Genomic DNA, 22,301 nt, shown 5'->3' with positions numbered 1-22,301 from the left:
TGTAAACCTCAAATATGCACAATACAATTTATTTTAAAGTAAAACAAAATAAAAATGCTCATTTAATTTTTGATGGTGCTTTCACAATAATCTTTTGTACATATAGTTTCAGAAAACTTAATTAATAGACACTAATCCAAAAGCCATCATAACATGCAAATTAAATAATGTACATGGAAAACTGATGACTTTGTTCTCATAAAAGGGAATAGAGGACTGTGGAGAGCGAAACTGTAATAATAATTGAACTATTTGGCTCCACTCAGAAGAGAATAATTAGCCAATCTTTGGCTAGTCTCCAAATTGAATAATAATCTGTGACCTACTAATTCACTCCTTCCCTGTTTTACAGATGGAATTTATAAATTATTCTTTACTTCCTGCCCTCAATGTAAGTAGAACTTCCAAGTTCTACTAAGTATCTGACCTATTTCATTTCCACGTTGGCTATATGTCAATGGATTCTGTGTTTACATAGAGTTTAATCATTTTATGGCATGTTTCAAAAGAAAAGAATTATGTGAGTGCATTTTTTATATAGCCCAGATGTGTATGTAGTAATCTTATTTTAACATTACAGGTTATTGGGCAAGTGCATTACAATAATCTATTGTTAGGATCAGTGCCAGCCCTAAAGCTGCTACACATGAGCATAATTTAAGGAACTGTCAGCACTGGGATCTTCACTGGGAAAGACGCCAGGGCTGGGCAAGTCAATGTCAGGCTGGAGTAAAGGGTGCACACACCAAGTGGGCTAGGTAGAGAGACTTCCTCAGTTTGTCGTCAACGACTTAGAGCTAGAAGAAAAGACTGTACACACTGGTCAGAACAAGCCATAGAGATGACCAGGAGGGAAGTCATATACCTTGGAACCAAAGCCGTGCTTGCAGACAAGAAGGCAGAAACTAGAAGATACACAGGAGACTACGGAGGGAGAAGGAAGGAGTGGAGAGTGGTAGTGGTAAGATGCCAAAAAAGCTAGCAAGTAATGCAAATGAATGGGGAGGGGAGAATTTTGCCTCATCCCAGAAACTTCTTTTGTGCTTTTTGCTAGGGCAGGAGCCAACTAGACAGCCAATCCAAGGGGACAGTCATACTGCTATGTGTTTTCTGTGTGAGAGGCATAGCAAAACTTAACATCAACAATTTTTTTTTTTTCTTTTCTAGACTCATGTGGGAACTTCTATCAACAGATTGATCTTTGGGGCAAAGGTAATGTCTATCGAAAGCCAATGTTAAAAAAGAGAATATATTACTTATAAGAAGGGAAAATTCATGTAATAGTATAGACATATATAATGTCCCCTTAGAGAAAACAAAGTCAATGTAAAATTTGATAGTTGTAATGTGGAATATAGAAAAAAATGTGATTATGCATATCTGAGGGCATGGAAGAGTCCCCAAAAGGGAGAATAGGTGTTTCAATTGAGCTTCATTGAACACACACAGACACACACACATAGACACACACGTACCCACACAGAGAAACAACTAAAAAATCGGTCTTTGGATGTTCGGAATTCTTAACGTAAATAATAATAAAAAAAGATTTTTCGGCAATATGTACTGTATCATTTGGGTGATTTAATGTTCTGGGATTTTTCTAACTTTGAAGAGGGTTGAGTAAATGATCTTCAAGATCCAGTGTCCCAATTCTATCCATTTATAACTCTCAAATTTAGGGGAAGAACTCACCTTTTTGACACCTGGAAGTGACTTTTTGGAATACTGCCATGGTAACCCTTAGTAACAAGAGTCATAGACCACAAGAACCTCATGATATTATACTGAGGTAGACTCCATTTTCAAAGCCAGGAGAAGTGGAAGTTGGGTAAGGAGGATGAGGAACAGCTGCTATATCCAGGGACCCTGATAAAGAAATGATTTTCTCCTCCTGCTTTTGGACTTTTCCATGTTTCCTGTTTGTCAAAGCCAATCTAGATGGACTTTATGCAAGTTCTGTCTCAGAATTGACTTATTTTGAGATATGATGCAAATAATTTGCAGTAGGTCCTCATAGGCCAGTCTTGATAAGATTTCCTCCCACGCAGGTCTATGTCTGCTTTTTCCCTCCTGTGAGTGTCTGAGAATTGAGAGGCTCACACCTATGTCTCTTCTATTTTAAAAGTAAGTATCCAGCATAAAGAACTCTCATAACTCAACAATAAAAGAAAGACAACCCAATTAAATGACAGCAAAGACTTTAAATAGACATTTCTGTTAAAAAAAGACATAACATAGTCAATAAGCACATGAAAAGATTCTCAACATCACTAGTCATTAGAGAAATGCAAATCAAAACCACAAGACTTCACCTCACATCCACTAGAATGGCTATAATAAAAAGGACAGACAATTACAAGTGTTACTGAGGATGTGGAGAAATTGGAACACTCATACACTGCTGGTGGGGATGTAAGATGGTACAGCGTCTTTGGAAAACAGCTGGACAGGTCCTCAAATTTTGAAACATGAAGTTAGTGTATGACTCAACAATTCCACTCCTAGGTATGTACTTCAGTGACTCCAATTCTCTGACACCAGTAGGCATCCTGCAATTCAATCCTATTCTGACACAAACTACCAGAGTTAGATTCCACAGCTCTAAAGGATCAGTCCCACAGGATTGCCCTCACTTCAGATTCCAGGTGCAAGTCCTAGGTCCCCAGGCTACCTGAACTTCTTTCTGACTTGATTGCAACCTTGGATCATCCCCTTCTCAGGTCTGATAATTCACTACAATGACTCACAGAACTCAGGAGAACACTTTACTTATATTTACTGGTTTATCACAGAGGATACAACTCAGGAACAGCCAAATGGTAGAGATGCATAGAGTAAGGTACTGGGGGAAGGGTGGCGCTTCCACACCCTCTCTGTGTGCCACTCCCAGCACCTCCAGGTGTTGTCTAACCTGGAAACTTTCCAAATCTTGTTGTTAAAGAGTTTTTATAGAACTCAATCTCCAGCCACCCTCTCTGCCCTAGGGGTCAGAGGTCAGTGGGTGGTGCTGAAAGTTCCCACCCCTAGAGCTCATATTTGGTCTTTCCAGTGACCAAAAGATTCTCAACATCATTAGTCATTAGAGAAATGCAAGAGTTCACATTTGGGCCGGGCGCGGTGGCTCAAGCCTGTAATCCCAGCACTTTGGGAGGCCGAGACGGGCGGATCACGAGGTCTGGAGATCGAGACCATCCTGGCTAACACGGTGAAATCCCGTCTCTACTAAAAAAATACAAAAAACTAGCCGGGCAAGGTGGCGGGCGCCTGTAGTCCCAGCTACACCGGAAGCTGAGGCAGGAGAATGGCGTAAACTCGGGAGGCGGAGCTTGCAGTGAGCCGAGATCCGGCCACTGCACTCCAACCCCCGGGCGACAGAGCGAGATTCCGTCTCCAAAAAAGAAAAAAGAGTTCACATTTGGACTTCCCGGTGACCAGCCCCCATCCTGAAGCGACCTGGGGGCCGACCCTGATCACCTCTGGTCAAAAGACACTTCTAACTCAGGAAATTCCAAGGGTTTTAGGAGCTCTGAGCCAGGAACCAAGGACAAAGACCAAACATATTTTTTACTATATCACGATACTCAAGGTAATTGAAAACGTGACCACATAAAAACTTGTATGTGAATGCTCATAGCAGCATTATTAATAATAGCCAAAAAGTGGAAGTAACCCAAATGTCCATCAACTGATGAATGGATAAACAAAATGTGCTATATCCAATACAATAGGATATTATTATAGGATAATTAGTCATAAAAAAGAATGATGTACTGAGGCATGCTACAAGGTGGATGAACTTTAAAAACATTACGTGAAGTAAAAGAAGCCAGATGCAAAAGACCACATATTTTATGATTTCATTTATATGAAATACCCTGATGACACAAATCCACAGAGTCAGAAAGTACACTAGTGGTTGCCAGGAGTTGTGGGGGCTGAGTGGTGACTTAATAGTTGAGGTTTCTTTTTGGGATGATAAAAATATTCTGGAATTAGATTCTGTACTGGTTGCACAATTCTGTGAATGAATCTAATAAAAACTATTGAATTACACACTTTAAAAAGGTAAATTTTATGGTATGTGAGTTACATCTCCAAAAAAAAAAAAAAGTGACATGCAGTCCCCATATAGGAGCAAGCAACCTCAACTTTGTCAGAAGGAGTGTGACCAAGCTATATGTAGCATCTCTTCTGTGCAGTATTGGTGGGTATAGTGGTTAAGACACAGAATATGGAGTCTGGCTCTTTCAGGGAAAAGCTTGGTCTTGGCACTTCGGAACTGTGACTTTGGGTTTCTTAGTTTCTTAGTCTCAGTTTCCTCATCTGTAAAATGAGAATAGTAATGGTTCTTGCCTGATAGAGTTGTGGGAATTCCCTCCCTTATCACATAGAAATTACTTAGATCAGTGCCTAGACCACTGCATACTTGAACAGATTCCTACATCTTGCTTCCTTTAGAACTTGATACTTTTCTTCATGAAGTGAATCTTTGTCTAGTTTTCTAATACCTAGGTTTTGAAATATGTGTGGGGTTTATGTAGTTTATTTGAAATCCTTAGTTTTTTAAATTAATTAATTAATTAATTAATCTAGAGACAGGGTCTCACTTTGTCACTCAGGCTGCAGTGCATTGGTGTAATCATGGCTCACTGTAATCTTGAACTTCTGGGCTCAAGTGATCCTCCTGCCTCAGGAGGATCCTCAGTAGCTGGGACTACAGGCATACGCCACCATGCCCAGCGAATTTAAAAAAATTTTTTTACAGACCAGGTCACAGTATGTAGCCCAGGCTGGTCTCAAACTTCTTCCACCTCGGCCTCCCAAAGCACTGCGATTACAGGTGTGAGGTACCATGCCCAGCCGAGATCTCTAGTTTTAAAATACTTTGCAGCAACATTCTTCACACGTCTGTGGAGTTAAGACGCTTGCGTTCATTGATTCCTAGTCAAAAAGTAGGAGAAGGAAATCTTTGAGTTACAAAATGGGGAGAGATGATGAATTCAGATCTGGGCATCCTGAATGTGAGGGAGTTGAGAAACATATCCAAGTGGAGATGCCAGCGAGCTTTAGGGTTCAATGCAAAATATTTGATTAATGGCTATGACTTCAATAACAAAAAATGTGAACTTCTGACATTTTGAAATACATATTAACCAAAATAGTATTTAGTGTGGTACAATGGACTTGAGAGTTAAACAGGGCCTAGGTTCAAGCCCTGCCTTTGTCAAGCTATATGATTCTAGGCCATCAATCAACCCCTTGAAAATAATAATAGCAATCTCAAAATGTTGTGTTAGTATCGCATCAAATAATGAATGGCAAGTAAACAAGAATTGAGGATGTTCTAAATGCTAGAAGCATTCATTTTCTTTTTAGCTTGATAGTATTTAAAAATATATGTGAAATATTTATGTACTGATTTGACCATTAATACCAACACTTTTAGTAAGAGTCTTTATATCTAAATAGCAAGAGCTTACTATCAATTCAAACTTTTCCACACTTTTTAAAATACGTAGTAACCAGAGCAACCAGAAATCCATGTCCTAGTTCAGGTGTAAATATGCCATTTTTGAATCCTTGCTTATTGAGCTTGGTGAGGCCAGTCTGGAAATTCAGTGTTCACACAAGTTTCTATATTCCATATTTCTTGATCCTTAAAGTAAAAAGTGGAGAAAATTCCATTTAATACTGAATAATGTTTTAGTTCCATCCATGATAGATTCACTTCCATAATGGCAGAAGGTAGCCGGATGACACAAGGTAGTGTGTAAACATCATTCAGCTTCATACTGCATTGATTATGTGCTGAAAGCTGTTTATCATATTTCCTTGCTAAGTCTTGGCTAGATGACTGGTGGTCAATAAAATCAATAATAACTGTTTGTTAAAAGCACCATAGATTTATCTGTGCCATGTTAGACTTACTAGATTGGATGAATGTCCAGTTTTACATATGATTTTATGTGACTAATGCTCTTGGGATAACATTATTCCAAGATAATGGGACAGCATAAGTGACACCATTTTATTAGTTTTATGAATTGATGTGCTTCATGATTGCATAAATATCAGCAGTGCTAGGTAATGGACTATACATATCTGTAGTAAAATAAGCTGTTGAGTATTTGCACTGATGAAAAGAAACTAAAGTACAGATAATCAAAAGAGGTAGACTATGTCATAGAGTCATATGGCTTTGGATGAGTTGGGCTTACAGTTGAGCCTGTGTATATTTGACCATCCAAGAATTTGCTCCCTACAAAATCACAAAGCCTGTTATAAAGACCTGCTCTAGACAGAAAGTGTTTAATTCCCCATATTGTCATTTACTCCTCTCTGCAAACGGCTTTGTTCAGAGACTAATAATGCCTTAGACTGACAGACAGTGCAGCCCAGAACAGTGTTATTCTCTCAGGCTCTCCTGGACCATGGGAGTGAATGATGAATATTTGGTGCCACACAGTTACTTCTTAAAGTGCAGGCTGCAAGCAAAGTAAGAGTAAGAGGAGATGAGCAAAAACCTCAATAAAGCTGAACTGATGCTTCCTGGCTAGAAAGTCAGCGTCGCATGAATAAATCAGCGGTGGATGAGAATTAGCCATCCACGTGTACTCCTGACAGAAGGTGGCTATTCCCGCACCAAAGAACAATGTTTCTATTTCCAAAGCCAGCTCTTTAAAAGGAACAGTTTCTTCTTTGATCAGAACTGTTGGTATAAAACACACAGTTCTGCTTCTGTGCAAGGCTTATAAAAAACAATTTTATTTGGCAGTGTTTAAATCCATTCTTAAACAATATCCTCTTCTAGTTCACATATTCCTTTTTATACTTACAGTGAAAGCTGGATCAGCTTTCTATTCTGAACTGGAATACGCATATTTTCTCTTAACCACATCGGCAAAAGGTACAAGAAAAAACTGAAAATAAACAGATACTTGCTTACAGATTTAAACATATTTTATGTTTTCAAAAATGGACTTATAAATGTTTAGATCTGTAGAAATAAAGATACTTAATACCTATGGACTGTTATTTTGAAAATCTACGTATTAGTTTATGGGATTTTTTTGTCTGTAATTATTAATATCTACTTATCCGTTTGTGGTTTTTATATCTGTAAATGTTGAGATGCATTATTTTGTTAGAAGAAGGACAATGCTCCATGGCTGAGCTGGTAGAATCTTACTGCCTACTTGTTACTTAGTTCTGACAGACAGGCAGAATGAACCCCCTACAAGGTAATTAGGCCTGTACCTCCGATAATCTGGTCTGTGGAATATTCAACATACTTGTCACCTCTTTCCTTCTGCACCAGAATTTCTTTTCTAAATTTATTTTGTCACAAGGAATCTTGGGAGAAAAATGACTCAATTTCTCAGTAATTTTCATACATGAGAACTGAAGGAGTCCAGCTAGCTATCTGTTATGTCATTGAAGTTTTTGTAAGTTCATAAAACTGTGCTTTATAGGTATACTTCCTGGGCTTATCAGAAAGTAGAACAGAACAGCAGTTAAACATGTGAGCTGTAGAGTCAGATAGCCAGGATTCAAACCCTGACCCTGCCAATTACAATGGGTGAGACTTCATAATCTTCCTGTGTCCCAGTTTTCTCACAGGAAGATGTGTGGATTATGAAGATTAAATGAGAAAATGCTGTAAAAATCTTAGAGCAGTGTCTGGCATGTAGTAAATGCCCAGCACATTTTAGCAAAAAGTATAAAATATAGGTTTTCAAATTTAATGATTACTGTCAGGCTAATTTGAGAAATTTGAAATACCTGGTTATATTGCTAGTTATTAGTCTTCCTCTACTGATTATTTTCTCCATTGAACCAACCTTTATTTAACTTCTACTAAGTACAGAAACAGAGCAAAAGAAGATAGATAAGAGACAGTCTATGGCATTTATTAGGGTTCAGTGGAAGATTTCTCATAGAAGCAGTTATAATACAGTGGCAGGGTTAGAGCCCAGATATGGACGCTATGGAGGAGGGTGAGGAGGACAGGTGATAGGGCTGGGAAGAGAGTCTGGGACCAAACTGTGAAGAGGAAGGGGATTGAGATGAACAGATCTGTTTTAGATAATCAGGTGCAAACAGGAATTGAAACCATGGAGTGGATGAGTTTCTTGAGACAGGCGTGTTGAGGACTGGCGGGGCGGGGGAGTAAATGATGTTTATTTATTCATGACTAGACACTCAAAAAAAGTTTTATTGCTTTTTCAGCTTAAACTGAATCAGCCAAAATGAAGAAAACTCCCTCTCTACAGTTATTTAATAAAAGCGTGTCTGCAATTAAACACAGCTGGGGTGGGGGGAGGTGGCGGGCATTGCTGGTGCAGGTGTAATTCTGGTGGGTAGGGTAGCAGCATCAGATTCCCCATTGGCAGGCTGGTCTGGTCAGCTGTGGAAGCTGACTCATCTCAACTGGGTGTGGCCAGGTTAGTTGGTCTGGTGAACTGAAGGTCTGGTCTAAGAAACTGGGGGAGGGCAAGCCTAGTGGACAGGAAAGGAGGGGCTCTATGGAGAAGGTCAGAGGGTGTCAAGGAGAAGGTAGCTAAGCGGGCAGATGGGACTGTGACTAGACCCATGGCCAACATGCTGCACTTTAGGCCTGGATAGTTTAAAAAGAAGGCAAAACCAGGGCCAAACAAAAGTGAAATGATGACAGATGCAGTTAGAAAAAAAGAAAACCTGCTGTTAAATATATTTTGCTCGGGTTTTCTTGGGTAATCTCACTTGGAGTTAGTTCTCAGTTTAGGATAGGGGCCCAGTTTAGGGTTGTGAGAACAGCACAGGGGAATGATTTTGGCTTTGAGATGTCCTTTGGGCTGAATTAGATATGCTGCTTAACAAAACCTAGATGGTCTCTGACAGTGTAGGTACACTGTGGTGGCCATTCTATAGATAACTCTTGTTCTAAGGTTAAAAATTGACCCCTAATGTCAATATAAAAATATTAGGAAAACCTGGAATGTATTAAACAAGCATTTACCTTCATAAGTTGTTATGCTATGTTGTCCCCAGAGCAATATTAAAGTTTTAAGCTTTTAATATTGTCTTTTTCTGCTTATCAAAAGTATCTTTAAAACAATCTATTTTTATCTACCACAGATTAATGAAAAACTCAATTAGACCAGTCATTTGGTATCATGTATACAAGACCTAAAAGTAGTCTAAAGTAGAATGAAGTGATTTTTTTTATTATATTACATTATTATTCCTCATGCCTAAAATCATTTTTTGTTATTTACAATAGAAAGGGGGACAACATGTATTCCAGTCCATACATATAAATACTACAAAACTTACGTTAATTATTTTTACTCCTTTGATTTTCAATGTTAAAAAATAAAATAAATTTAACTTTTAACATTTGCTTTAAGAATTAAAGCAAGATTTAAGATGTGAGCATAGGTTTGCTGCAGACATAGTTTTAGGTATTCTAATCTACATAGACAAGAAACGAATAACAATTACTTACTAACTTATTCACTAATAACTGCCTGAACTAGTGTTCTCCAAACTTGTGTGGCACTCTAAGGGAGTTTCCAAAGTTGGACAAATTTGGAAAATGCTACACTGAATCAAGTGGCTTTGTTTGCTGCAGGATGTGTATATACAGGTGTATTGATACAATGTACAATGTGAACTACCAGCAGCCTATTCAGAATGGAGAGTCTCAAACTTATTTAACTATGGAAAATTTGTGGAAGCAGAGTTTGAGAAATGCTGACCTAGAGTATAGATAAAACAAAAAGAATCGTGGAGTGCTCATACATATCTTCAGAGGTTTTCTTGCCTTTGAAAACAAACAAATCAATTATTGGCAGAAGTTCGATTTCAGAACCTCCCGGTCTGGCCTAATTTTCTTAAAAGTGTCATCACCACATACATGGAGTAATTTCGAGTTGGTTAAAAAAAAAAAATTCTCTTCGGCCTCTTTGTGAACAACCTCACAATAAAAATGGCTGAAGAAAACAACCAAACGGCTAACAAAAGCTACCCAGTGATGAATGGGTAGATAGCATTGAATATGATATGATTTTTGCTTCATTGAATCAAAAACTGCCCCTCTATTTGTCTTTATGGCATCAGAATGCAGCCTTCTAAGCAAAATATTCTAAAGACAATATCTAGGATGAATAAAAATTAGAATCTTCAAATAAAGTATTTACATGTGTTAATTCATATGCTTTTATAAGTCAGGACTTCTTGGTTGCAAGTGGCAGGAAACCAACACAAACAAGCTAAACCAAAAAAAAAAAAAAAAAAAAAAAAACTCTCAGTGGACACTAACATGAATAAGTAAGCAATTAGATGCTAATATAATTAACTGAGATTCGAAGATTTGTTACTGGAGCATCGTCCAACCTGACTGATACAGAGAGTGAACTTAGTTTCTAGCTTTATAGTTCCATTCTTCTGGTGAGTTGATTTTATTTCAGTTCCCATGAAATCCTCTGAGATCACCTAAGTGGGTTTCTGATCCTTTCAATGAATAATCCCTGATAAAACTGATAAAAAATGATATTTATTTATAACTATTTGGTTTCTTAAACATTTATCTTGTAATAGGTTCTTCTATCCTTCTCTATGCCAAAGTTAAGTTGTATATGCATATACACACTTTGAAAAGTCCATCAACTTGTTTAGGTGAGGAAAGTGCAATGTATTATACTGACGGTAAGGACAAATGTTCCCTGTACATTATTCTCATTACACAAGAACAGATGGCTGTGATAATTGTCTCTTACTTTATGCAAACTGTGATTTGACCTGAAATTCCAATTAATAGCATCTTTTCATGGCATATATAGGAGAAACAATTTCTGCTACTTTAAACTGGCAACAATATCTTTATCGGAGAATATGAAAAAAACTAAGCCTTAACAGCTATTCTAGCTTTCTTATAGAGAAACAGAATACTTTTGTTTAATATATAAATCTTTGTATAGTATTCTTATTTCTCAAGCTTAATTCAACTGAATATTCTCTCTGGACCCATGAGGAAGAGGCTCACTCTTTTAGGCCACCTTTCAGAGCAGCTTTGGACTGTACCCTATGCTCTGAAAGGATCCAGAAAAGCACCCCAAGTTGGGGGATGAGATTTTTACGCAGTAATTGTTGACTGGTGAGACACTGACTTCTGTTTTACATGAATAGTTTATGGTTGTATTGAACTGAAATAGTAAATTATAAACATTTAAATTACCTTATCAAAATCCTTTCACAAATATAGTTTTAACTCCCTTACATCTTTGTAGGTGGGAAGTACGGACAGGTGATGATACTTGCAAGAAGTTTCCTGCAAGTAAGTGGCAGCATCGGTTCTAGAATCTGGATCTCCTGTTATCTAGTTGTTTCCATTATGCCTGGGTACAAAAAGGAATAACTGTCTTCTCTGTAACATTTTCCTTAATATCTGTAAAAATGTTTACATGGCACACAGAATGTTCTAATTGTACAAAAGAAATGTAAAAACATGAACATATGCTGCCTGTTACATTTACCACAGGAATATATAGACTATACTGTGTTTACTGCTGATATATAGTTAACTGAATATCATTTTAGTGGCATTATATAACACATTTTGCTACATAAATCTTTAATGAGATGCCACCATAAAGCTAAGCAGATTTTTTTTTCCAGAAAATTTTGGAATTGAAGACATATTAACTGACAGTTTATTTTAAAATACTGCTTAAATTGCACATTTTCATTTATAAAAACAAAGGTAAGAGAAAAATAACATCTGAGACAAGATTAAGAATGAATAGTGTTTAGAATAGAAAGGAAAAGAAAATCTTTTCTCAGTAGCATGAACACAAAAGGATCATTACAATTATATTACTGATTCAGTGACTTCTTTTTTTTTATTTTGAGACAGTCTCACTCTGTCACCTAGGCTAGAGAGCAGTGGTGAGATCTCGTCTCACTGCAACCTCCGCCTCCCAGGTTCAAGCAATTCTCCTGCCTCAGCCACCCAGGTAGCTATGACTACAGGCATGCGCCACCATGCCCAGTTAATTTTTGTATTTTCAGTAGAGATGGGGTCTCAACATGCTGGCCAGGCTGGTCTTAAACTCCTGGCCTCAAGAGATCTGTCCGCCTCGGCCTCCCAAAGTGCTGGGATTACAGGCGTGATCCACTGCGCCTAGCCCTGATTCACTGACTATTGAAACACCAGGAATTCAAGGATAATATCAGGATTTACGAATGTGAACTCCTTAAAATCACAAAGTAATAGTAGTGGTTTCAATTGTCCGTTTTAAAATATCTACAAAATCACTTTTTTGGTGTTATAATTCTTTTAACGAGTTAAGTTGAATAAAGGAATATAGCAAGTACTGATACTAAATAAAAACTGCTACCAAATATTTGACTTATAAGACCAGTATTATTATTATTCATGTGTTATTATTTTTCATGGATTTTTGAAGGCCACAAATATCTGAAAAACATTTTAATCTGGCCAGTTGAAAACTAGTGAATTTCAACCAGATGTTTTTAATACCACTTTAAAAATAAACTTCAGTCATTTTACTATATCTTGAGTGTGTAAGATGATGATTTACGCCTGTGGGAAATACTTCTCTGCAGGACTTGTTTTATCAGTGGAAATGACTAATATGATGAATATGAATGAAAACTTTTCAGCTCTAGTAATAACCTGTGTTGATAACTAACTGCCCAACTTTGGGCAGTTAGTATAATTCTTTTCTGTCCTATTAGTATAGTTAGTATAATTCTTTGCTGTCCTCTTTTTGCAGGGCATAGAAATTCTGAACCGTGAGTTTTTGTGGAGATAGAAGTACCATTAACTAAAACATAAACTATATAAGAAAACTGGCTGCTAACACATTAACTTCCTTATTAAGTAAATAAGGTGGGGGAGTAATGTTTGTTGTTCATCTAACAGATGACAAGTGAATGTTAAAATAAGTCATCCTTGTGTCTTATTTTTTTCTTGGCAGTTTAGTAATCCTCATATTGACTGAAAAAAAATTATGTGTACTTACTGTTTTGGAAAAAATGTGCAAAAGATCAGAGAATAAATGGTCTTCTAGCCTACTTACGTCATGTCTCAAGGGTTTTAACATTCTTTTTCAGTAGGTAGGTATCTAAATTTCAACTCAGGCAGCACCAGTGTCTGTCTACTCATAATTTCTGTTGCCAATAAAACAAATGATTTAACATTTCAGATTGACAAGGGGCTTGACAGAGATTTAAATGTTTCTTTTGGTCTTAATAGATCAAGGATAGGCTCATCATAAAAAAATAATAATGTTGTGGTTTACCCATTCTAATTAGCTTGTGACTCTAAATTCTTTTTCCAGACAGAGTGATTAGTTTTTTAGTTCCAAGGATACTTTGTAGGGCAATTTAACATGGACTATAATTAGCAGTTTAAAAGTGAAATCAAAATATGAATAAAAAACTGGCTGTGAACTCAAATTTTGAAAACTTTCGAAATTAAATGTCATTTTCAAAAATTTAAATTCAACTGTTCTGAAAACAGTGGTGTGTGCCCAGTTAGGCTTCAATTTGTGCTAAATGAAATCTCCATCAGTACTAATATGATTTAATAGGTTATATGTGAGAATAGAATGACTGTAAACATGGATCATATTCAACTGGGTTAAGGAGTTGAGAAAACTTTCACTGATTGCTGAAAATCAACGACTTTTTTCCTTGCTGTAAACAAAATATCAATGTTCCAGCCTTAACTCCAGGGTTGGCCACTTGCAAAAGCTACCCTTTCTAGTCTCCAAGGTATTTTGGGAGACCAAGCCAGGCCACAGCTGAGGCCTGGGCACCATCTTCACTGCTTTATCTCATCCTTGGGTATGTATCTCAGTGATGTAAAGAAAAGCTCCTTCCAATCATCCTGAGTCCCTGCCCTGCACTGCACAGCCCCAACTAAATGGGTCATTTAAAAAAATGAAAAGCAAATTCATGCACATCTCTTCAAGAGTGGTTCCCTTCCTTCTAAGCAGTGTGGGCATATTATAAGGATCTTCCTCATGAGGCTTATTTCATTTATGTCTGTGCGTGTACAGGCAGCAATAGATAAATACAAAAATAACATAATTAAAATATATAGCATGCCACACAGGGATAAATACTACTGAGGAAACCAAAGCTGAAAGGGAACTAGCGGCTGTCTGGGTGGGTGGCGCTGTAAAGATGATACCTGAGCAAAGAGCTGAAGGATGCAAGTAAGTGACTCATTCGGATGTCAGGTAACTGGGGAAGAGAGCTTCAGGCTGAATGAACACCAAATGCAAAGGCCCTGGGGTGGGGAGGTGCCTGGCGTCACTTGAGGAACGGTAAGAAGCAGTGTGGCTGGAGCAGAGGGAGTAAGTGGAAGGCAATGAGGTCGAGGGGGCCAAAATGGAAAAGAGGTCATGTAGGTCCTCATAGACCATTCCAAGGACAGGCTGAGAAGCGTAGGAACAATTGGAGGGTTTTGAGCAGAGGAGTGGCACGACCTAACATGTTGCTAAAGCCTCTTGGTGTCTAGCCATGTGGAAATATCATCAAAAGAGATTGGAAAGATAAATCTGGTAACAGGTGTCCCAAAGTTTGCTCATATTTGCACATATAACTACTGAGAGGAAAGGGGTTGAATTCTGGAGAAGTGGGTGTGTGTGTAGTTGGGAGGAGGAGGTTTCCCCAGGAGATGCACCTTGGCTTCCAGTCCGCAACTGCGCAAATTCCGGTCCTGACACTCTAGTCCCAGGTCCCAACTCCAGAAGGGTTCCGGCCCAAGTCTGCACGTCGCGTTGCCATGGAGACCGCTGGCTGCCCTCTCCCCTCTGTCTTTTGAGCACGTGGCACCAGGACCCTGCGTTCTCTCCAGCTCCAAAGCCAGGTCTGGCCCACAGCCGGGCTCATTAGTATTCCGCCCGCGGCGTCTCCCCTACCCTCCGCCGTGCCTCACCAGGTCCGCCTATCCAGCAGCGACAGACTCCCGCCGTCCGCGCGACCTCACCGCCCCCACCCCAGTCCCTCCCCGGGGGTTCGCAGCCCGCCCTGCCCTCGAGCGTGCCTAGCGGCCCCGGGCACTGGCGCGGCTCTACCCAGCTACGCAGTGCTTTCCAACACACTGGTCGCGGCCACTGGCTACAGACCAGCCGTGGAGAGGGGGCGTCCTGCGTCCCGCTCGCAGGCAGCGCGCCCCGAGAGACCCGCTCTAAGGCATCCCCGCAACAACTCTGTGGGGGCATTCAGGTCTCCCGAGCGCCGATTAAGATTCCCCCATGCCTCCTGCAATGCACCAGACCAGGGAGGTAAACATCGAAGGCACCTGCATTGCGCCCCCACTGGGATGCGCTGTGCGCAAGAGACGGGGACCGTCTGCTGAAAAACCAGATGATCGAAGACGCAGGGAGTTAGGAGTGGGTTTTCTTAGGACTCACCTTATGTAGTTTCCACATGGCCCCCAGAGCCTTGACTTCGTGGCTGGAGTGTTTGCCCTCCTCCAAGCACTGGTAGCACACGGGCATCTTGCACTGCACGCAGTACATGCTGTGGTTCTCCAGCTCGTGGTCTGTGCAGGTGGAGACCTTGCGCGGACTCAGCCTGCGGCTCACACGACCCTGGGCCGGGGGCACCAGGCGGTGCTTGGCTAGGGGCCCCCGGGGCGGGTGGCAGCGCAGGCGGCACGGATCGCAGTAGAAGACATCGCACTGTTCGCACATGACGGTGGCCTCCTTGGGCGCCTTCTCACAGAGCTGGCACTTGAGGGCCGCAGCTTTGCTCTGTTGGTAGCGGTCAATTACCCCTTCCAGTACGCGATTCTTGGGGAAGCCGCGGAGCCCCCGGTCATCCAGGATGAGGCTGCGGTGACACTGGGGGCAGGTGATACAGGAGTTGCGGGGCACCGGGGCCAGGGCCGGTGACAGGTGGGTGGCCGGTGGCGGCATAGCCGGGGGAAACACGCGGACGCCGTTGGGGGACTTCTGGCACGGGGTAGTGGGGGCGCTGGCGAAACCCCCGTAGGAGCCATAGCCGCTGTCCGCCTCGCTGTATAGGCTCATCTTGTCCAGGTCGAGATAGTCATAGTCGGAGACCCCGGAGCCCGAGGCCCGACGGCTCTGGGGGGACTCAGACTCCGGGGTCTGCACCAGGATGTTGCGGGCGCACGCCTGGCACAAATTGTGAGAGCAGGGCAGGATGATGGGCTCCCGATAGAAGGAGCCGCATACCGGGCATTTCAACTCCTCTTCCATCTCCTCCATGGGGACTGGTCTGGGAGGAGGCAGCGACGGCTGCAGCGGGTGCCTGAGCTGGCTAGGTGGCCGACGGGCCCGTCTTGTCCAGCACCCTGGCCGGCGGCGGCGGCGGCGGCGGCGGTGGTGGCGCCTTCCCGCGCAGTGCTGGCGCGGACACCCGGAGAGGCGCTAGCTCTGTGAGCCGCTGCCGCGGAGCCGCCGCGCCGCGCGCCAGCCCGGACCGCCCCCTCCTGCCCTCCTAGTCCCGCCCCGGCCCATGAGCCGCGGCCCATTGGGCGGCGGGCAAGAGATCGAAGCTCTCATTGGCCACGAGACCCGTCCGTCTCCTCGTCTCCGCAGGCCGCAGGGTTTCGGTAGAGTCTGAGTATAGGGGAGTCTTCGCTCGCGGTTGCATGATCTCTGGAGGGGGCCGGCGTGCGGAGGCTAGGGGACTGGGAAGGGGAATTAGGCGGGATGACTCATCCTCGCCCCGCTTCCTTCCGACCTCCGGTGCAGTCTCCCAGGAGCTGGGGCGTGAGAAACCCCTCCCCGCAGCGAGTGGGCTGGCGGAGGGGGCTGGGGCTTCTCGCCAGCGTTTGCGTTTGGCTCCCAGCTCTGAGCTCCGCGCCCACCTACCGCGGGCGCATGCTGCGCAACACGAAGGACGCCCCTTCTCTTCCGCTGCTGGCAGCCTTCGCAGGCTCCTCACCCGGGCCTAGGCTTCTGCACGGCAGTGGGGCTTTTCTCCCACTCAGTAAATCCGCTGACGCCGTGCCCTGGAGCTCCCCCATCCCGGGAGTCTGACGGCGCTGGTGCAAGCCCTGGCGACACTCTTGGCTTCTTTCATCCTGCGTCCCTCGTTTCCTAAAGAGCATGTATAAAGTCTATTTCCTAGTGTCGCCATGAGATTCAGCTGGGTAACCGATGGAAATGGTCAGCATTAGTCAGAATCTATGACCCCTTCGTTTCATGCTTTAAATTATACCTCGGCCCAGAGGCCTCAGTGCCATGGTGTGAACGTGCTTCCTTCCACGGATCTCTCTTCCTCCTCCCGGCCTCCCAAAGCACCTGGCTGAGCTTTCACAAGGCCCGCAGGGCCTTTGGTTCCGTTGAGGCAAGAATAGTTTGTCTATTTCTGAGTGCCCGTAGTTTAGTAAAGCTCTGTAAAGGAATCACTGTGTGGCTGCGGAGTCTCAGTGTTTGACTCCAAACAGCATTATTCAACCCCACGTGCCCTGAGCATCTGCCATAGCTTACAGCATGGTGTGCCTTTCTGTTTCCTCCAATGAGGGGCGTGGTGAGGCGGTGGTTCTAGTGTTAGTCCCTGTAAAAGGAGGGAGGGAGGAAGGAAGAGAGGGGAAAAAGGAAAGGCGGAAGGAAGGGAAGAAAGGGAGGGAGGAAGAAGAAAAGGAAAGGAAAATCTTTGAGTCAAGTGACATTCTGAGGTAGTAACATTTGAAATAGTACATAGCTGGCTTTTGCTGAGTGATTCATGAAGTAAAGGACAAAAACTCTTTGCAAGTTCTAGAAATGTTCCAGTTTTCCACCTTCCAGACAGGAGATAACTTGATTATATGCAGCTATGTTGATAATTTTAAAGTGCTTTATTGTCCAGAAAAAAAAAAATGGACATTTTATAACACTGCCCTTGTAGAAATTGTCCCATAAAATAGGTTATCTTTTCAACATCTTTAGCTGCAATGAGAACAGTAGGATCATTGTGTGGGGGAATAAAGTCCCCATTGTTTTTTAAAGCCATGTTAATCATACATGTGATGTGATTTATTTTTAAGCTGGCTTTCAACTAGTGTAGACCAGAGCATCCAAAGGTGTATGTACTCTGTTTACAGACACAGATAAAATTTCTTCAGGTATGGTTGGGACATTAGATTCACTTGTAGGATACACTTAATTTATAGGTCTCAAGATAAATTGCTTATACTTAATTTAATATAGTATAATTTAATTGAATTGTAATGAAAGTTAATTAATGAGAAAATATTAGAAAGGAGTGTCCTTTTATGGCTTTTGTATGCATTTGACCACAAATCACAATACCTTGGACCAGCAAAGTGAGCAGCTGTTACACTTTGTATGAGTTTGAACTCTGCTTATGATAGTATATCATCTAAGAGATCTTATTAGCAGAAAGTTTATGCTTAGTTCAAAGTAAAGGAGAATCTTAGAGGATGTCTCGTGGTGTAATGCAGTGTTGGGTTCACAAAAAAAAACAACACAGATTTATAATATAGTCAATATAGTAAGATTTGGTCTATTATGAAGTCGCTTGAGATGATTTTATTAGATCTGTTTGGTTAGGAATTAGCTAAATCAGTCAATCTTAGGAGAGCTCTTAAAATGACTCATTTGTTGAGAGTTCACCCTGTTCCAAACAGGGGGTTTATTTGTTTATATACATTACTTGGTTAAATCCCTATAATTACAAGAAGAGGTAGGCACAATTATTCCCATTTTACAGATAAATAAACTGAGGATATGCAAAGACATTTAAGTACTCAAGGTCAAATATGGTGAGGCTGGGATTGGAACCCAGGCACATGTAAGTTTGTTCCTTTGTTCATTCATTCATTCATTCATTCAACAAGTGCTGAGTTCTACTCTCTTCAAGCTCTGAATGTGATAAGTACACAAAATGCTCTTTTTTAACTTCTATGATAGTCTGCTTACCTTCCCTGAAAGTTTACTTTGTTTTCCTCTTTTTTTTTTTTTTTTTTTCATTGAGATTGGAGTCTTGCTGTGTTCCCCAGGCTGGAGTGCAGTGGCACAATCTCGGCCCACTGCCACCTCCATCTCCCAGGTTTAAGCGTTTCTCGTGCCTCAGCCTCCTAAGTAGCTGGGACTACAGGTGTGCACCACCATGCCTGGCTAATTTTTGTATTTTTTTAGTAGAGACAGGGTTTTACTATGTTGGCCAGGCTGGTCTCAAACTCCTGACCTCAAATGATCCACCTGCCTCAGCTTCCTGAAGTGCTGGGATTACAAGTGTGAGCCACCGCGCCCGGCCAAAAGTTTACTATTTTTCTTGAATTCATTTCTTTAAAATATTTTTGAAGGCCTTTGAAGATTTTACCTCATGTTGCACTATTTGGCCATGATGAGCTTTATAGCCTCCCAACGACTTGTTTAAAGGGGAATAAAACTTGAAATGTAATTGATAATATTATATAAATATTATACCATTGAGGGAATATCTTCTGTCTTCCAGCTGGTGATGAGTCCATGCCCTGAAGCACAAGGATTGATAACCCTGTAATTTCATCATTCCTGGGATGACTGCAGATGTTCTCTTTTGTGTAAAGTGCCTAATTATCCTCTGAAACTTCCTATTCACCCAAATTAATGTTCTTTAGCAATGAGAGCAATTACATTTAAAATGCAATAACAGCTTTTGCATTTTTTAAAAAAGATAAATGTTTTTCTTTTTTTGATAAATGTTTTTCAATGAAAAATTGAGTTGCTTTCCCATTCGCTTTTGACTACAATACTTGATTATTAACAAAACAGTCTCTGTGAGTGTAAAGAATGAACTCAGAGAAGAAAGGTTTTTCTTTCCACATTCTCTCCTAGAGCAGTCTATCCTTAGTTGTGGGGGGAGGGGGGACGGTAAATCAGGGGAAAGGAGCTGATCTTAGGCTCTAACATTTTAAGATTATCTGACATGTATATACACATATTTTATTAACGTATTTGAATAAGGGCCTTGCTGCATGTGGTTTGTAAAAGTGCATCACCTGAAAAGTGATAAATGTGATGTTTCTATTCTCAATAGAAATTCTGAAGAAACTTCTTTTTATGGAATAATTTACCCCATTTAGTTCACTAATATTAAATTTTATACTTGTAATTTTGTACTATTCTTTAATAACATATTTATTTATTGTTGATATTCTTTGGTAATTTTAATTATGTGATTATTATAGTGAATTATGAGCTTTTTCCCATTTAGTACTACTGGAAGATGGCCATATTCAAATTCTGCAGTATTTCTTATTGTAAGTAATATATTACTGATGCTTTGGGAAGGGTAGACTGGAGAATCGGAGAAAATGAAGATTTAATGAATTCTATATGGAGGTAAGAGAGCTTGGAGGATAAATCCAGAAGACCTAACTTGTGAATAATAGGAATCTCAGAATGAGGAAATAACACAGGTGGAGGAAAAACCATAGTTGGAAAACATTTCCCTGAACCAAAAAAAGATATAAAATTACAGATTGAAAGGATTTTAGAATTATAGATGACACTAATGAAAAAAGACCCCATTATATACGGACACAATTCTTAGAAGGAAAAAAAAAAAAAGATCATTTTACAAGCTCCCAGACAGAAAGAACAGCTTAATTGTAAAGAAAAAAGAATCAGATTGGCATTGGACTTCTTTCTACAACCTTACAGGTGAAAATAATGTGAAACAAATACTACAGCCTACTAAAAGTAAAAGAAGTCACCCTGTCATAGTCCATTTTTGCTGCTATAACAGAATACCACAGACCGGATAATTTATAAGGAACAGAAATATACTGGTTCATGGTTCTGGAGGCTGGGAAGGCCCAGATCAAGACAGTGGCATCTAGTGAGGGCCTTCTTGTTGCATCATCCCATGGTGGAAGGGCAGAGAGAGGGCAAGATAAGAGGGCAAGAGGCGGCTGAACTTGTCCTTTTATAAGAAACCCACTCCTGCAATAAGAAACCTGTTCCCATGGTAATGGCATTAATCTGCCCATGTGGGTGGCGCCCCTGTGACCTGAACACTTCTTAAAGGCCCCAATCCCTGACACCTTCTCACTGGGGATCAAGTTTCTAACACATGAACTTTGGCATGTGTTAGACACATCAAACCATAGCACAGCTTCAATAGCCTGCCAAAAGATCATTTGCTTGTCTGGTCAAAGAAGAATATTTGCAAGAATTTAAAGAATAGAGCACTCTCACATTCCGTCTGAGAAAAATACTTGAGAAGACTTTTAAATAACAAATAAATCTTAACAGAGTCCTCAGAATGGGTTAGGAGTGAGTGGTGACCTGAAAGCGTCCTAAGGACCTGATACTGGGGAGAAAGAAGAAATGAGAAAGGAAAGATGGGAAGTAAAATGTTTCTGTTGGAGGGATTACTTGGTATCCTTTTTTCTCACATAATATTAAAACATTACATGTATTATTAGGCCTGGGAAAGGAATATAACTATTTATTCCATGGAAAGTAAAATAGAACTTGCAAATTAACACACATTGGGAAAATATTCTGTGAAACTCTATGACAGTTTTTAAAACCTAAAGGAAAGGGATACTTTCTGGCAAAATTATATTAATTGAATTAATCCCTCAAAGTAGAAAGATTGAATAGACCAACCTCCATAAAAGGGATGTGAAAGATAATTTCAGATTTATCATTAAAAAGGAGAGGATGGTTGCACTGATGAGTTCTAGTTAATTTTTTTAAAACAAGCAACTTTAATGTTATTGAAATAATCAAAACTAAAGAAAAATATGGACTATTTCCCAGTCTACTTGATGAAGTCATCATAACCTTAATAAAACATGATCATATAGTTAATAGAGAACACAATAAATCAAAAACTATGGTCCAAAAACTAAGTGTTAGATGTAAAAGTGCTAAATAGGATGTTGGCAAATAAATTTCAGATTTGCATAAAACGATTAACAAACTATGACCAAGTAGGGTTTTTCCTAGGACTGCAAATATAGTTGAGTGTCAGGAAAACTATCAACAGAATTTATTACATGAAAAATTAAAGGGGAAGAATTTCCTCTTTTGGCCATATGGGAGTAATCTTCCTTCCATCAGTGACTAAAAAGCAGGAATAACTATAAGAAACAACCATTGTCAGACACTGGCAGGATGTGTAGGACTTTAATTCCTTGGAGAAGGCAACACGGAGATGATCCCTACCTTCAGCCAGGATTTCTACCAGATGACAATTTCCAGACTTTGGAACACGGAAGAGGAACCCAAATGAAGCTCACCAGTCTGCCCTAGTCGAAGATGTTTGGACGAACGGAGGCAAGATGGTGCACTTCCGGGTTCTTCATC

At 40.7% G+C, this 22,301-nt stretch overlaps 1 protein-coding gene across 4 annotated transcripts in view; it reads right to left on the bottom strand.

Moving 5' to 3' along the window:
* Positions 1–17,381, bottom strand: part of TRIM9 (tripartite motif containing 9) — a 119,473-nt gene extending 102,092 nt beyond the window's left edge. The window contains exon 1 of one of the 4 annotated variants that reach the window (XM_023222655.2): positions 15,435–17,381. In XM_023222655.2, the coding sequence (XP_023078423.1) occupies positions 15,435–16,256 (822 nt within the window). In that variant the 5' untranslated portion in view covers positions 16,257–17,381. The remainder of the gene's footprint in view (positions 1–15,434) is intronic. The other 3 variants (XM_023222653.2, XM_023222654.1, XM_023222656.1) reach the window with 3 other exon arrangements.
* Positions 17,382–22,301: the final 4,920 nt, after the last annotated feature.

Source organism: Piliocolobus tephrosceles, chromosome 6, assembly GCF_002776525.5.
Source record: "Piliocolobus tephrosceles isolate RC106 chromosome 6, ASM277652v3, whole genome shotgun sequence".
In the NCBI taxonomy this organism is placed as follows: Eukaryota; Metazoa; Chordata; class Mammalia; order Primates; family Cercopithecidae; genus Piliocolobus; species Piliocolobus tephrosceles.
This window is presented reverse-complemented; position numbering and strand designations above follow the sequence as displayed.